General features: G+C 58.9%; 10 protein-coding genes across 11 annotated transcripts; 7 read left to right on the top strand and 3 right to left on the bottom strand.

Annotated features, from left to right (window-relative positions):
• Positions 1-101: 101 nt before the first annotated feature.
• On the bottom strand, positions 102-1,283 carry KRP23_3096 (uncharacterized protein; the record flags this gene model as incomplete). 2 transcript variants are annotated; one of them, XM_067887906.1, is made up of 2 exons in its annotated part: positions 102-1,138; positions 1,241-1,283. In XM_067887906.1, 2 exons carry the CDS (start codon positions 1,281-1,283, stop codon positions 102-104), a joined length of 1,080 nt encoding a protein of 359 aa, XP_067750455.1. The 2 variants fall into 2 exon arrangements, with proteins under 2 accessions (XP_067750455.1, XP_067750454.1); XM_067887905.1 differs by having other exon boundaries at positions 102-1,141.
• A 1,470-nt stretch (positions 1,284-2,753) lies between these two features.
• KRP23_3097 (Outer spore wall protein RRT8) lies at positions 2,754-3,554 on the top strand (the record flags this gene model as incomplete). Its single annotated transcript, XM_067887907.1, has 1 exon — positions 2,754-3,554. One exon carries the CDS (start codon positions 2,754-2,756, stop codon positions 3,552-3,554), a length of 801 nt encoding a protein of 266 aa, XP_067750456.1.
• Positions 3,555-3,712: 158 nt separating this feature from the next.
• KRP23_3098 (uncharacterized protein) lies at positions 3,713-4,459 on the top strand (the record flags this gene model as incomplete). Its single annotated transcript, XM_067887908.1, has 1 exon — positions 3,713-4,459. One exon carries the CDS (start codon positions 3,713-3,715, stop codon positions 4,457-4,459), a length of 747 nt encoding a protein of 248 aa, XP_067750457.1.
• Positions 4,460-4,586: 127 nt separating this feature from the next.
• KRP23_3099 (uncharacterized protein) lies at positions 4,587-5,426 on the top strand (the record flags this gene model as incomplete). The annotated part of the gene is made up of 1 exon (XM_067887909.1): positions 4,587-5,426. One exon carries the CDS (start codon positions 4,587-4,589, stop codon positions 5,424-5,426), a length of 840 nt encoding a protein of 279 aa, XP_067750458.1.
• Positions 5,427-5,999: 573 nt separating this feature from the next.
• On the top strand, positions 6,000-6,764 carry KRP23_3100 (uncharacterized protein; the record flags this gene model as incomplete). The annotated part of the gene is made up of 1 exon (XM_067887911.1): positions 6,000-6,764. The coding sequence occupies one exon, from the start codon at positions 6,000-6,002 to the stop codon at positions 6,762-6,764; it is 765 nt and encodes a 254-aa protein (XP_067750459.1).
• A 1,604-nt stretch (positions 6,765-8,368) lies between these two features.
• On the top strand, positions 8,369-8,666 carry KRP23_3101 (Protein Ric1; the record flags this gene model as incomplete). The annotated part of the gene is made up of 2 exons (XM_067887912.1): positions 8,369-8,562; positions 8,618-8,666. 2 exons carry the CDS (start codon positions 8,369-8,371, stop codon positions 8,664-8,666), a joined length of 243 nt encoding a protein of 80 aa, XP_067750460.1.
• Positions 8,667-8,754: 88 nt separating this feature from the next.
• KRP23_3102 (putative metal chaperone YciC) lies at positions 8,755-10,308 on the bottom strand (the record flags this gene model as incomplete). Its single annotated transcript, XM_067887913.1, has 1 exon — positions 8,755-10,308. The coding sequence occupies one exon, from the start codon at positions 10,306-10,308 to the stop codon at positions 8,755-8,757; it is 1,554 nt and encodes a 517-aa protein (XP_067750461.1).
• A 699-nt stretch (positions 10,309-11,007) lies between these two features.
• On the top strand, positions 11,008-11,937 carry KRP23_3103 (uncharacterized protein; the record flags this gene model as incomplete). Its single annotated transcript, XM_067887914.1, has 1 exon — positions 11,008-11,937. The coding sequence occupies one exon, from the start codon at positions 11,008-11,010 to the stop codon at positions 11,935-11,937; it is 930 nt and encodes a 309-aa protein (XP_067750462.1).
• Positions 11,938-12,029: 92 nt separating this feature from the next.
• KRP23_3104 (Zinc finger A20 and AN1 domain-containing stress-associated protein 9) lies at positions 12,030-12,458 on the bottom strand (the record flags this gene model as incomplete). Its single annotated transcript, XM_067887915.1, has 1 exon — positions 12,030-12,458. One exon carries the CDS (start codon positions 12,456-12,458, stop codon positions 12,030-12,032), a length of 429 nt encoding a protein of 142 aa, XP_067750463.1.
• Positions 12,459-13,291: 833 nt separating this feature from the next.
• On the top strand, positions 13,292-14,926 carry KRP23_3105 (uncharacterized protein; the record flags this gene model as incomplete). The annotated part of the gene is made up of 1 exon (XM_067887916.1): positions 13,292-14,926. The coding sequence occupies one exon, from the start codon at positions 13,292-13,294 to the stop codon at positions 14,924-14,926; it is 1,635 nt and encodes a 544-aa protein (XP_067750464.1).
• Positions 14,927-15,744: the final 818 nt, after the last annotated feature.

The raw sequence follows: 15,744 nt of genomic DNA on the forward strand, positions 1-15,744 counted from the left end.
TGAATACACCTCGCTCTTTCGAGCCAAAAAGAGTGCTCTCACCTTCCTGCGCTCTGTGTCTGTACATGTGCCCGACCTCCTCTGTCCTTCGTGCTCACTTGTTAGAACTCGTACGACTCTCTCCGGGTGTGCGGAGACGGCGCCACGCCGCCCATCGGGATGTGCTGCACCGGCGTCGGCGGAGCGTGGTTCGTGCCGGAGGCGCCCAACTGACTAGTGACGCCGACGCCGGACGCTCCAAAGTTCTGGTTGCTCCCATAGGGCCGGCCCATGCCCGTGTTCTGGTTCATGCCCACGGGCTGCGACGGGATCGCTCGTCCGGCCACGCGGGGCGACGGCGCCGCCGAGTTGTGCGGCGGCTGCTGGTTGTAGTAGCTCACGGCGTTCATGGACACGCCCTTGGACGAGTCCAGGCCGATCTCTCCGACGCCGCCGGAGCCCATGCCGGGGCCGCGGTTGCTGCCGTTGTAGCTTGCGTACATGGCGGCGCCTGTGGTGCTGTGCGGGGCCTGCACCACCGGGTTCTTGGAAAAGGCCGGCGGCGTGTGGGCCATCTCGTCGTCGTCGTCCTCGCTCGCGGCCTTGGAGCGGCGCACGAGCGTGAGGAAGATGACGGCCACGGCGATGACGCCGATGGCGGCGCCGATGATGGCAAACACGACGCTCATGTCGGACCCGCCGCCACTCGAGTCTCCGGCGGTCGTGGCACTGCTGCCGGACGTGCTGGGCGATGCCGTGGAGCTGGAGGAGGACACTCCGGCCGTGCCGCTCGTGCTTGAGGAGGATGTTCCTGCCGTGGTGGACGTCGTCGAGTCGGTGGACGTGCTGGACGTCGTCGTCGTGGAGCTGCTCGTGCCAGTCGTGGAGCTAGCGGACGTCGTTGAGGACGTGCTGCCACTGGAGGTGGACGATCCCGTCCACATGGACGTGCAGTCCACACCGAAAGGACACGCACCGTCTACCATGACATAGCATCCGTCGTCCGCGAACGTCACGCAAGGAGGACACCCGCCGCTGGACACGGTGCAGGGCGTGGACTCGGCGCCGCCTTCGTAGCAGGTCGTGACGGACGAGCACTGCGATGTGCTGGCCGCGAAGGCTGCAAACGCCGCGTTATGGGCGTGGACGCCGTTCGTAGCTCCTGGTCACACAGCAAGAAAGTGAGCATCATCAAGTCGGATACGATGGCCGCATCCCTTTGACACGGTCTCCGATGCAGATAATGGGCATATAGACGTACCGAGGGCCGCAACGGCGACGAGAAGCCACGACGAGGAGTGCATCGCTGATTAAGCTTTAAGTTGGTTGTGTTGTTTGCCGACCTGTTCCTGTTGCCTGCTGCGGGTTCTCGAGGCGGCTGCTCCGTTCTGTGATTCTTGTACCAACGATAGCCGCTGCCGGCGCTCAGGTGGTGGGCTGCGGTTAGTGCACTGGCGACGGGCGACGGGAGCCCTGCGGAGCCCCGCTTGGCCAGCTTCTACCCACTCGCACGTCGTTCTCTGGCTCGAATCGCAGCGCCCCCATTGGCTGGAACGCCTGGTCGAGAGTCAGTTACAGCACCGGTTATGTCCGCCTTCTCTCAACAGTGCGCTGCGATTGGACCAAAAGCGACTCCAGTAGCGGTTACGGCAGAAGAGTTCAAACGCGGATTACCGTGGACAAGTTGCCACAACGTTTGCTACGCTTACCGATGGACTCGCAAATCGTTGTCCTTTGAAGCTGCGCCGAAGGTTATCCTTGCTTGAGCACACCGACGTTTATCCTCGTTTGAGCCGACTCCAGCGATGCGAGATTGTAGCCGCTCGTGTATTGCCGCCCAGAACAATGCGCGATGCACGACGAGCTTCCTTTGCTGTACCGGAATGTCCGTGCTTGCCTAAGACACGCTCAAGACAACCCCCCTCGCCTGTGAACAACCATGAGACCTGGTTCGAGCCCCGTGCTGTCGCTCGAAAAGCTGTCCGTCATGAGCGTGGCGAGCGGCGACGGCATCTCCTCCTTCTCCTCCTGGTCTCCTTTACTGGCTGAACGTGCATGGAGGAAGAGCTCCCGCAAGACGAATACCAAGACCGCGATGCCAAGACAGCGATGCCGAATGCGACAGCGAGGATGGCAACCACTAGCACCGTGTCCAAGTCACCACTCGCGACGACCGACTTGAACGACGTTGGCTCTGAGCAAAAGACGACGCCGTTTTCGAAGCGGAAGACGCTTTTGCTGTCTCGCTGGAGTTCGTCGTGCTTGCAACACTGCTGCTGCTATCGTTTGTGAAGCTTGCCCATGTGTCGAAGCAGTCGGGCACAAGCCGTCCACCTCGACGAACCACCAGTTGTCGTTCATGGAAATACAGGGCGGACACTCTCCGCTAGCCACACTGCAGGGCACAGACGACACGCCGCCCTCGTAGCAAGTCTCAACGGCGGCGCGCTGGGAATTGACGCTAACAGTGTCAGTCGGAGTGTCTGCCAACGTCTCATCAGGACGACTCGAGCTTGCAGCAGGTACTTCGCAGGCCACGCTTGGTGACATGATCCATAGGTTGTTGCCATTTGCGCTCATCACGATGTACGGCACACAACCGTACGTAAAGCCCACCAACATGCGATATTCTTTTTCCAGCCAATCGCCATCCGTCTCAGAAAGCCGTGATTGCCTCAATCGCCCCACCTTGACTCTCGCATCAACTCAGACGTCGAAGCTCCTCCTCAAGTGCATTCTTCCTTTTGCGTTGCTGCATCTCTAGACGTACGTCCATGTCTACATATGTGGTCCAGGGCCTGGCCTACTTCGTCACGCACCCGCGGCTGTGGCTCACGACGCTGTGTCCGCTGCTGCTGACGCTCGTGGTGGCCATCACGACCGTCGTGGTGCTTTTCTCCATGGCGCTCGTGCCTCAGGCCGAGTGGCTCGAGGACGCGGGCGCCGCCCAGTGGCTCTCGTGGCTGCTGGCCGTCATGCTCACGCTCGTGGAGATCTTCCTCGTCACGCTCATCTACAACCTCGTCATCATGGGCTGTTACCAGGACAAAATCTTCGAGCGGGTCATGGCGGCCCGCGGCTTCAAGGAGCTCGTGGAGGACGAGGAGCGCCACGCCGGCTGTGCGCGCGCGTGTCGCTCTTGCTGCCGCGTGAGTCTCTTCCTCAGGCTCGTGCTGCTCATCCTGACTCTGCCGCTCAACCTCATCCCCATCATCGGCTCCATCATCTACGCGTGGCTCAACGGCACCATCTTGGCCTGGGAGTACCATTTGCTCTACTTTGAGTTCAAGAACTTCTCGTACAGCCAGCAGAAGGCCTTCGTCAAGGAGCACAAGGCGCAGTACTCGAGCTTCGGCATGCAGGCGCTGCTCATGGAGATGATCCCCGGCGTCGGGTCGCTCTTCGTCTTCACGAACGCAGTGGGCGCCGCGCTCTTTGCGGCGCACTTGGAGGAAGAGGAGCGGGAGCGAACGACGCTGCAGGGAGGAGCAGTGCCGCCTAATTGGCAACAGACCAACAATAGCAACGCCAACGCGTACAACCACGGCTACGTGCCGTCTGGAGGCATCGTCTAGGCGAGCATGTAGACAACTATTGATCAATATGAGCTACCGATCTGCACACCGCAGTGGCGGTTCCCATGGAGGCAGCCACCGTTTGTGGCCTGTCTCGCTGTTCGCCCTCTCGCAAAGTATCTGCTGGCATTTTCTAGTTCGCCAGGCCTCGACGCAGCATGTCGACGTACGTGGCCCAGGGGCTGGCCTACTTCTTGGCGCACCCGTCGCTGTGGCGGATGACTATTTGCCCCGTGCTATTGACGGTCGTCGTGGGCATGACGACCGTCATCGTGCTGCTGGCTGCTGCCATGTACCCGCAGGAGCAAGGGCTGTACGACGCAGGGGTGCCGGAAGGACTGGCCTGGGTGCTGGCCATCATGCTGTGCCTCGTGGAGAGCTTCGTGGTCATCATGGTCTACAGCCTCATCTGCTTGGCCTGCTACCAGGACAAGGTGTTCGAGTACGTCCTGCGTCAAGAGGGCCACGAAGAGCTCGTGGACAACAAGCGCAGACACGCGTCCTGCGTCCGCATCTGTACTTCCTGCTGTCGCGTGAGCGTGCTGCTGCGTCTTGGTCTCCTGGTGGTCTCCGTGCCTCTCAACGTCGTGCCCGTAGTGGGCAACGCCATGTACGCGTGGATGAACGGCCAGATCGTGGCCTGGGAGTATCACTTCTTCTACTTCGAGCTCAAGAACCTGAGCTTCGAGCAGCAGCAAGCGCTCATCGACGAGCGCAGCACGCAGTACACGCTCTTCGGCATGCAGGCGCTGCTGCTCGAGATGGTCCCGGGCATCGGCGCCGTCTTCATGTTCACCAACACGGTCGGCGCTGCTCTCTTCGCCTGCAGCATCGAGCGAGAAGAGGCGACCAAGAACCCACCGGTGCAGCAGGAAGAGACCGACCCGTACCGCTCGCTCGTCTAACCTGCTTAATAAATCACGGCCTTATCCATGCAGGATGCCGGTGGCCAGCACCTCTGCACTCAGCATCATCCACTTAACGCAAATCTCAGTTTCCTCAGCCATTCGGGATCAGTCGCTACTGGCTGACATGTCGACGTATCCGCTGCGAGGCATCCTCTACTTCCTGGGGGACCAGCACCTCTGGCGCCTGAGCGTCTGCCCCGTGCTGCTCACGGTGGCCGTGGCGTTGGGCGTGGCCATCACGCTCTCCATCTTGACGCTGCACCGGCAGGAGGAGGCGCTCTACGCCGCCGGATTCTCGGCCTTGTTCGCGTGGCTCTTAGCCATCATTTTCGTGGTCATTGAGGTCTTCATCGTCACCGTCGTATTCGGTCTCGTTTGCCTCGAATGGTTCAAGGACAAGATCTTCGCGCACGTGTTGATCGAGCGTGGCTACCGGGAGCTGGTAGAGAACGAGGAGCGTCACTCGCCGTTCTTGAGGGTGCTCACGTCCTGCTGTCGCGTCAGCGTGCTGCTGCGTCTGGGACTGCTGGTGATCACGCTGCCGCTCAACATGGTCCCCGTGCTGGGCAACATCACGTACGCGTGGCTCAACGGCACGCTCATGGCCTGGGAGGCGCACCTGTACTACTTCGAGATGAAGGCCTTGGACTTCGAGCAGCAGAAGGAGATCGTCTCGCAGCGCAAACTGCAGTACTCGGCGTTCGGCATGCAGGCCATGCTGCTGGAGATGATCCCCATTGCCGGCGCCATCTTTATGTTCACGAATGCCGCGGCGGCAGCGCTGTTCGCGGCGAGCATTGAGAGGGAGCTGGAGAAGGAGGAGCGTCGGAAGACCAGCAAATGGCACTTTGGCGGCAAGGACAAGGACAGCAAGAAGAAGGAGAAGGCCGTCGATATGGACAAGGTGCCGCTGGTCAACAAGCTCGGCGCGTATGTGCCGCCGTATGGCAGCACCTCCAAGTGAGCTCGAAGGATGAGGCAGGAACCACGTTGCCTGGAGTCAATCGCACAATACTTGGATGGTAGCTAGCCATGACCACAACGGACAAGAACTTGACGCTTGCAATGTGAAAATGCTGTGTCATGCCCTACCATTTTGCTTCGCCTTGAGTTTTCAATTTCACGACGAAGACTTCGCGCTTTGATTGTCAGCATCGCACTGACGGTCCGGACAGCGCGTTGGTGACAAGATCGTTGCCTATACGCTGAGAGCGAGCGGCTCGAGCACCCTGCTAAAAGGTCGTGCTGCGTCTGCACTTGGTGCCGTCTTGGGAGACCCATTCGGCTCATACATATGTACGCTTCGACTGTGACAGCAGCAGCGATGGCTGTGGGAACGTTCAATGCACTTGCAATATGTGACGTGTGAGACCTCTATGCAGTCTGATTCTTGCGTCGGCTGCTGCAGATTGCGCCACGCATGGATACACGGCGCGTCAACGCAAAAGTATCCTGCAAATCGTCGATCACTTTGATCCCCCGGTCTCCACTCGTTCGGTCATTTCCCAATCGGACTCAAGCCTCCACGTCGATCGAGATGCCGTTTTACGCGCTCAAGGGCGTGACGTTCTTCATCGGCCACCCGCACCTGTGGAAGCAGGCGGCCTTCCCGCTGCTGCTGACGCTGGCCTTCAGCATCCTGTCGGTCTTCCTGCTCTTCGCCTGGACGCTGCGTCCGCAGGAGCAGTGGGTGGCTGACAAGGGCCTGCCGTCGGTTTTGTCCTGGATCTTCGCCGTCATCTTCGTGCTCGTGGAGATCTTCTTGCTCACGCTCGTGTACGCGTTCGTGGTGCTCGAGTTTTTCAAGGACAAGATCTTCGCCTACGTGCTGTGCGAAAAGGGCTACGAGGGACTCGTGGAGCGCAAGACGCAGGAGTCGGCCGTCGTGCGCGTGTGCACGTCCTTCTTCCGCCTGGACGCCATCTTCCACCTGATCCTGCTCATCGTGTCACTGCCGCTGCACCTGATCCCGGTCATCGGCAGCATCGTCTACGCGTGGCTGCACAGCACCTTCATGGCCTGGGAGTCGCACCTGTACTACTTCGACCTCAAGGGGCTGAGCTTCAAGCAGCAGCAGCGCTGGATCGGCCAGCGCAAGTTCCAGTACACGAGCTTCGGCTTCCAGATGCTGCTGCTGCAGATGATCCCGCTCATTGGCCCGCTCTTCATCTTCACCAACACGTGCGGCGCCGCGCTGCTGGCAATCAAGATGGAGCGCGAGGGCGGCGACAAGTGGGTCGACGACGAGGACGATGAGGCCCTGCTGGCCGGCAAGAAGACGGGCGTCTACGGCACGGTCTAAAAAACGAAGCAGTAGCTACAAAGAGAGAACGCAGAGTGGCAGGTAGGAAGGAGTAATTGCCACGAATATGATCTCGTTAGTCTTTATCACTGCGTATTGAACTCCATTATTGGTATCGGCGTGGCGGTGTCTTCAATTGCAGCAAGTTGCTGCAATTGAAGACACCGCATCTTGCTGCCAGCAAGATCGGATCAGCCCGCGATCTTTTGGCGAAGTGTATCCATATCTTATGTTTCGCCTTGGGATTGGCGGAAAAGATGGTGTAGCTGATTTTTGTCCGCCAATCACGGGTCGTGAATGTGTACCCACACTGGAATTTGTACCGATACACCAGGTCAGAAGCACCGCACGCCATGTGCTTGAAGAGCAGACACTCTGTTTTGGCCTGCGCTGTCCCACCGCAGAGCCACATCAGAATGTGCTTGCACCAGTGGCACGGGGAGAACACAATGATAGCTTATCACTCACCGCGAGATGCCATTGCCACAGGAAGCGGGCGCCATATCCAGGGCCACTGCGACACAGAAAGCGATGGATACTTTCTCGGCGCCTTGTATCGCGGCCGCGGATTGGCTCACAAGCATCGAAGCCAATCAAAATCGGCAGCTGGAGCGCCCATCCCCCTCCCCCTTTGAATGTGTCGCGTATATAGAGGTCCCTCTCAATAAGGGATCCGCGTTGTTTCGATACCCTTTATAAATGTTCATCGATGCAAATTTACTCAATACACATATTCATGCACATATCTAATCCCTCTGAAATCGATTCGGTAAGATCCTGAGCTTATTGAGAGGGATCTCTGTACTAAAACCAAGTCGGAGAGAAAAGATAGTCACCCACGGAGCCAGCGCTGCCGGACGGAAGCCGTGCACTTTCGAATTTGCCCAGCAAGTCCCAGTCTCGTTCTCCTTCTCCATTCCAAGCCAACATGCCGATTACCTGCGGAGACATCCCTCGCCTGATCTGCTCGGTCATCATCCCGCCCGTCGGCGTCTTCTTCCAGGTCGGCTGCACCAAGGACCTGGCCATCAACTGCCTGCTCACTGTGCTCGGGTGCGTCTTTCAGACAGATTCCTTCGCATTTGGTCGCTAGATCCTAACGTGTTGCGTGTCAATTTCCACAGTTACATCCCCGGCGTCATCCACGCAGTCTACATCCTAATCAAGGAATAGGCCGGCGCCGCATCGAACTGAAAAGATGTGGCGCGGCCGTCTCTGAGTCCGCGACGGCCGGCTGAGGCTCCTTCAGCGCAGCAGCGTCCTCCGCTTTCTCGTACAGTGGCGGCTCTCGGTTGTGGACCCTTTCGCACATTGAAGAGGAGTGCAAACTCTCGTACAATGGCGGAGGTTCTGAAGCCGTAGACGCACATTGAAGAGGAGGGCGGACAAGGGGAAACAAACTGTCGCTGCTTTTTGAAGTCTCAGCTGCCTGGCGAGGACCAAAAGTTAATATAACAGATCGATCTTATTCCTTCCGTTTCGTCTTTCGACAGTTGAGACGTGGTGTTGTCGCTTTACGTCAACGCTAACTGTCGGATCCGCGTCAACGAAGAGATCTTTTTGGCAAAGCTGAAGTTGCTGTGCAGAGCTCAAAAGTGAAGGCAATGGGCCACGCTGTGGACGATGCAGACACTTGGTACGAAGGAGACGAGGGTCGCTCCTCCTCGGACGCGTCGGCTTTCGACTGGGACAAGACGGCGCGCTTGATCTGCGCGGTGCTGCTGCCGCCGCTCGGAGTCTTCCTGCAGACGGGATGCAACAAGGACCTGGCGATCAACGGACTGCTGACGATTTTCGGGTGCGTTGTAGTATCTTGCGCTGTGCACGTTGACGACGCTGATTATGTATGCCAGCTACGTGCCCGGGATCATCCACGCCGTCTACATTATCTGCGTGAGTTAGCTGCGGCTTGATGAGTAGCCGAGCAATGCACGCATGAATAAACAGTAAACGAGAGATTGCAGTTTCCACTCATGTTGACGTGACTCATCTAAAAGCCACAGAGACAGCCGGCGAGTTTCTTCTTGACCTCGTTGATGATCGTCTCTGCGCGAGAGTCCAGCTCGCTCCACATGCTAAGAACGGATGCAGGTCCAACGATAGAGGCCACAGCGTACAGATGATCGCCCTCCACGGCTTCTGGGCTCAAATTTGAAGCGTGAAGCAACAATGACCCGCCTCCAGAGGCGTTCACCTCCCTCACAAGTCGCTTGGTCAGCTCGTTCATGTCCACGTGATGGTGGTGACGAAGCATCGCCTCATCTAGCGTCGAGGTGGGGCACGTAAGGCGAAATGCTACCGTCGTAGCTTGCTCAGACGCTGCCAGCGTTTCGAAGCGCTCGTCGGTCTGCAACTTCGCAAGACAAGCGGTACGGGTCAACTCGGTCTCAAACTCTTCTGTAGGTTTGGCCAAGCACGTCTCAAGACTCGCAAGAGCTTCCACCTCATTGAAATGCTCTCCGTTGCTGGTACTGCTGAAGCCGATCACGACAAACTGCGTCTTTGGGGTTGATTGCCAAACTCCAGCGTTCTCGACTTCCAGTCGCCGCTTGCCGCTGAGCTGCACCACGAACCGATATTTCGGCAGCTCGGCAATGTACATGACCCCCTTCGCACGGAGCGTTCCTGGAGGCAAATGATGCTGGATCCAATCGTGCACAGCTGCCAGTGGCGTGGGCGACGTTTGCTCATACGCCACCGATGCAAACGCCTGCCTCAAAGGCACGACATCCTCCTTCACCTCCGCTCTCTCCACTCTCAACCGACTGGGAGCTGGAGTGACGGCACTATTCAACGCACTCAGCCCCGTGTTCCACTGGACTTGCACGTTTTCATGACTCACGCCACCATTGAAAATATCTTCGGGCGGGGCGATGTCCAGCACATGGGGTAAGTACACTTGGCCATGGTCCGTCTCGTAGACTCTCGCACTAGGAGCGTACTTGGCAATCACGTCTCGTGCAGCTCTCAGCTTACTCTCGTCCAGTAGATCCACCTTGTTCAGCAGCACCACGTCGGCGCACTTTAACTGTCTCACAGCCACAGCACAAGGCTCGACGCCGTTCGAAGCGTCCTGCGCCACGGCGTCTCCGTCCACCACGGCCACCACCGAGTCCAGTCGGGCGCGTGTCATCTGGCCGAACTTCTCCTGCACCGCGGCCACCAGCTGCGTGGGGTCCGTCACGCCGCTCGTCTCCATGACGAGGTAGTCCACGTCGTCGCTCAGCACCTGCCACACGGCGTCCTTGAAGGCGGCCAGGCTGCTGTTGGGGTCGGCCCGCAGCTCCAAGAGCTTGTTACCCTGGCCAGCCACCAGGATCGCGTCCACGTTGATGGCCGCCAGGTCGCTCACGGCGCAGGCCACGCGCAGGTTCAGCTTGTGCTGCAGGACGTGCTGCAGCAGAGACGTCTTGCCCGCGCCCAGGAAGCCCGTCACGATGGTCACAGGCAGTCGCTTCTTCTGCGCGTTGCGGGCCAGCAGTTGGCGCTCGGCGCCCAGGCAGAGATTCACGCGCGTGGCCGCCAGCTCCAGCTCCGTCGTCATTATTGGGTGTTTTGAAACAGATTCAGAAGGGTTTAGAACGGACTAAATCGTTGCAGGGTGATGGCTCGTCCCGGAGGAATTCCTCCATTGAACTTGATGTCGTTGGACATTGGAGAGCAACGCTGAGCTGTTGCCTCACTGTGCAATTGACCTTCTGCCACGCTATAACTGAAGTTGTTGCTACGAAGCCATGGCCATCACGTGGGGAGATTGTCCGCGTCTGATCTGCTCCATTCTGCTGCCGCCACTCGGTGTGTTCTTCCAAGTGGGCTGCAACAAGGACTTTGCCATCAACTGTCTGCTCACGCTGCTCGGGTGCGTTGCAACAGCGCAGTCCCCGTGTTCAGGTTGTGCATGGCGGTCGCTAATTCTGCTGCCTGTGGTTGCAGATACATTCCTGGGATCATTCACGCGGTGTATATCATCGTCAAGGAGTGAGTTTTCAAGATGAACGCCGCCAAGTAGCGCCAGGCGGGCCCCAGGAATAGTTTTGGGCGAGCTCCACACTACACCGACAAGGGCGTCTCGAATGAATATCAAGCAGCGCCGCAACCTGCAGTTGGCTTGACCTCCGCCCGTTGTTGCCTTTTGACCAACATTCCTCTTCGTAATGCTTCGTTTGTGTTCCCTTCGCTGGTCGCGGCAACAGACTTCCTCTTCATTGTCCAATTCTCCTCGGACAGCAACTAAAAACTCGCAATGGGCGACCCTTTGGTCTCGGGCGGCTTTATGCTGCTCATCTATCTGGGCGTGACGGTCGTCATGCAGTGCAGCTTCTTTGTCGTGGCGTACACGTGCCAATTCGACAAGGTGACGGACTTGGCCGGTGCGCTCAACTTCATTGTGCTGGCGGTGCTGTCGCTGGTGCTGCAGGGCGTCTACGACACGCGGGCCATTGTGACCACGAGCCTGCAGGTGGCGTGGGCGCTGCGTCTCGGCTGCTTCCTGCTCGTACGCGTGCTCAAGCGCGGCAAAGACGCCCGCTTCGACGAGATGCGCGCCAACTGCACGGCGTTCTTCGGCTTCTGGGTGTTCCAGATCCTCTGGGTCTTCCTGGTCTCTCTACCGACGGTGTTGGCCAACTCAAGCGGTGAACGAGAAGACAGCAGCTTCGGAGAGCCGCGGGACATCGTAGGAGTCGTGCTGTGGGCCGTCGGACTGGCGGTGGAGGTCGCCGCCGACACGTCCAAGTCTGCGTTCAATGACGAGCTCGCGAACAAGGGCAAACTGCTGCGTTCGGGCGTATGGAAGTACTCGCGCCACCCAAACTACTTCGGTGAGATGCTGTGCTGGGTGGGGGTTACGATCGTTGCCAGTGCCAACTTCGGAGGCGAGACGTGGTTCTATTGCGTGAGCTGCATCAGCCCCATCTTCACCTTCCTGGTGCTCATGTTCCTCTCGGGCGTGCCACTGGCGGAGGACCGCTACGACGAGCGCTTTGGTTTGGACCCGGGCTACGTCGAGTATAAGCGCTCGACCAGTCCGCTGGTTCTGTTGCCTCCTGCCCTCTACCGCTCGATCCCTGACCCGATCAAGCGCTGGTGCTTCTTCGAGCTGGACAGATACTCGCGCAAACTGCGAGAGCTGCGCGACACCGAGCACAAGACAAACTACCAAGCCATCCCGTAGAGTTTCCTAGTAACAATTACATGCAACCTCAAAACTCCGGGATTCTAAAGAACAAAAGTCAATTTCTATAAGGAAAAGGGAATACCAAGAGTCTACACCTTCTCGAGCTTCTGGAACTGACCACCGCCAGGGTTGAGGCGCGCCAGTTCAGCGCGGTCCGAAGACTTAAAGTCGAACGTGCATTTGTGCTGGTCTGCGTACCGGTGCGCGCCGCAGAAGACGAAGCCGCAGCGGCAATCGATGGCCGTGAGCGTCACCTTCTTGCGGCACTCCCAGCAGCGTTTCTTGTTCTTCTGCACGGGCTTCTGCTCCTCCTGCTTCTCGTCCTCCTTCTGCACGGGCTTTGGCTGTTCTTCTACAGTCTCTAGCGGCTTGGGGGTCTCCGCCTTGTGCTCCGTGGCCGCCTGACGGTCCGACATGGTCTTCTTCCAACACACGGAGCACATGCCGCCGCTGCCGGGTGCGCCGAAGAAGCCGCAGCCGTTGAGGCAGAGCTTCGTGGTGGCTTGTTCTTGCTGCATCGCGGTCTGGACTGGAGGAGAGGGGCTTGAGGCGTACGCGGAGAAACGACGAATGTCCAGGGAGAGGAAGAGGCAAGTCCAGATGGCCTCGCGATCTGAGAAAATAGGAAACGACGCGGTCGGCCATTGGCTGAAATGCGCGGCCAATAGAAACTTCTAGAAAGCGAGATGGACAATGTTGTCCATCTCGTGTCGTGCTGCCATTTTCGCATCGGGTCATGATGGCAAGCATTCCCTAGCCACGAAGGATCTCTCGGCTGCGTACGGTGCCATTGCGCAATTTGCATGTTTAGAAGCCCCAGTTCTTTTTCTTGTGGCTCTCTAGCCATAAGAGTGTTTGGAGGTCCAAATGCTCTTGGAAACTCCTGATTGTAAAGGTTGGAATGGCTGGCACGGAATCTGAAAAGCCTCATTGTACGTCGCTGCCTGCTTCTGTTGTGGAGGGCCATGACTGCAATGCTACGAGAACGCACAGAAGGAGCAGCAATTGCAGCGTTGACAGCTTCAAACTGCAGTCAGTGAGCGACTAGCAAAACGCTGCCGACTCAGCCACGCATGCATTTTTGCAGTCCGGCCAAGCTGCTGCCTTTTCCTAGTCAGTGGAGTCTGCTGTCAGTGCCAGGCATCAACGTCTCCTCCATCATACAACTCACGACGTGTGACTTCCTTCCAGCTGTGTCTACTCGCTGCTTGGTGTACAGTCCACCGACCAGCTCAGCCTCGGTTTGATGACCTTCGCCTGCACACCAGATGACCCGAGCATACATACTCCAAGTCACTCGAACCCTCGCCGTGCCAATGTCAATCGACAAGCCATTTGACCTTCCTCCGCCATGGCGTCGAGTCTGTCGGCCGTGCAGTTCAGCGCCGCGCGCCGCGAGCAGCTCGACGACCAATGCGACCTGCTTCTCGAGCGCGCGCTGTCGGCCCACGACAAGTTCCACGCGGCTGCGCGGCTCGGTGGCTGGCAGCGCGTGCGGCGTCGCAACGCCATGAACGTGTACCGACCGCGGGTGTCGGACGGGCCGCGCGTGCTGCTGGGCAGCGGCATCGTGCCCGGAACGCTAAACGATGCACTTAATGGCGTGTACTGCGACTCGACCGAGAGCCTGCGCATCTGCAAGAGCCTCTTGAGCGACAAGTTCGTGGACGGCGCCGTGCTGCGCGTGTTCGAGGCGCACGAGCTGCATGCGCCCGTCGTGTTCGCAGGCCTCAAGTGGTTTGTTATGCGCGGCTTCGCGGGCTCCAGCGGCCTGCTGAGCGACAAGGACATGCTCACGTACGAGCGCATGGGACGCATCGTGGACCGCCACGGACAGATCTTCGCCTACCACGCGCTGCAGTCGGTCGAGCTGGCGGAGCGGCCGGCCAATCGAGAGCGCGGCGTGCAACGCGTGCACGTGTCGTGGTGCTATCTGTACCGCCAGCTGAGCGCCGACTGGCTCGGTGTCTTCATGCTGGGGGACATGAACCTGCCCACGATGATCCCCGAGAGCATCGCGAGCTTCATCGCAGCCGAACGAGTGCTCAGTGCAGGCAATTTCCTGCGTGTGGCGCGCGCCAAGCACTTTTCAGCGCTCATGGCGCAGAGTGCACAGCGGACAGTGGAGGACGGCGCCCCGCACTGTGTGGTGTGCATGAGCCCGCCCCCGAAGATGCTGGGCTTCGCACATAAGCTCTGTATGGGGTGCCGACAGCACGTGTGTCGGAAGTGTCGGCAGCGACGCTCCGTGTTCCGCCTGCAACTGCGGTCGGCCAAGCCGGCCACCGAGTACTTTTGCCTCTTGTGTGTGGACAAGGTGACTCGCCACGGAGGCGCCAAGAGCAGTGCGGGGATCGAGGAAGTGCACGGCGTGTTGCGCGGGTCTCGGTTGGGGTCCTCGCGGTCGGGCATCTCCGACAGTGGACGGCAGCAGACCGAGTGGTCCGGGTCCAGGTCGGGGCTCAACGAGTCCGTGCGACTCGACAAGCTGGCCGAGTTCACGCGGCGGTGCCACAACAGCATCGCCATGGACGAGGACACGATCAAGTGGAACCAGGAGGAGCTGCTGGAGATCACACACTTCCTCGAGAGCTCCAGCAGCCGGTCACGACGTCGAGAGCGACGGGGGTCGGGCCACCAGACGTCGATCCACTCGTCCGGAAGGAGAAGGCATTGGAGTGGGGACAACTCGAGCAGCTCGGCCACTTCAACTGGCCAACAGGAGTCGCCTCCGACACGGTACGACTACTCGAGCAGCCCCACGGTCGAGCTGTACAACGAGGAGGCCAGGTATTTCGAAGAGGAGGCGGTGGAGTCGGGTCCGTGGACCGAGTGTCTGCCGAACGACAGTGGCAAGTGGACCGTCGTGTTTGATGAGGACCGACAGGAGTACGTGCGTATTCGCGTGCCCGGTGCAGACGTGGACTCGGAATTGTCAACGTCTCGCGTGAAGCCTGCGGCCGTGTGCATCGACGAGTTGGATTGAGTTGGGAAAGTTGGTGGCTACAGGCAGTAGAGAAGTTGAATTGGAGAGTCATATCCTATACATTTGCACCTAAAGCAGGTGCGGGTACATGCAACGCATTGCTGTTGACGCGCACGATGACCAACCAAATGGGTTGCCGTTGACAGGTGATACGCCAGGTGACTTGTGTTCAGTATGGCGATCTGGCTTGTTCAGCTTCACAATGATTGGCGACCGTCGACTAACGGCGGATTTCGTGCGTGCAAAACTGTCAGGATACAGCAAAGGACACAGCAAAGGACACTTGCTCGGATTGCGGTCTCGAGCGCCCGAGTCTCATACTGGCACAGTAATCCCTTGTTCTGCTGCAAAAGGCTGCAGCTGATCCATGGTGCCCAAATCTCGAGTTCCTCCTTCGCGCAACTTGCCTTTGCCTGTTTCAACCCGACGACCACAGGCGATGGCTTCAAAAGGAGGGGTCACGCGCTTCTGGCTACAAGTCCCGCCCGTTTGCGCTCATGGGTGGGCCACGACTTCCCTCCCGCCGCACCACCGGCGCCAAAATCTTCTGCAAAAGTCAGCTCATTTCGGCTTTTGCATTCGCGACGACTCTTCCTCTGAGTGCAGGTTAGGTGTGTGCTGAAGCTCCGCCAGCCGGTTCGTGTCGTGCGCGACCCGTTTCAAGAGCGAATCGGGGAACCGACCCTCTCTGCCCACAGCTCGCTCCTCTCTCCGTCAGTTCCGCATTCGCACGGGACCGATCGAGCGGATTGCAACGCGTGCGTCTTCGCGTAGTGTTTTGCGCAAATAGTTGACGCATCTAACCCTTTGCCCTGTAA

The sequence above is a fragment of the Phytophthora ramorum genome (genome assembly GCF_020800215.1).
Source record: "Phytophthora ramorum isolate Pr-102 chromosome Unknown Phyram_PR-102_s0002, whole genome shotgun sequence".
NCBI lineage: Eukaryota > Oomycota > Peronosporomycetes > Peronosporales > Peronosporaceae > Phytophthora > Phytophthora ramorum.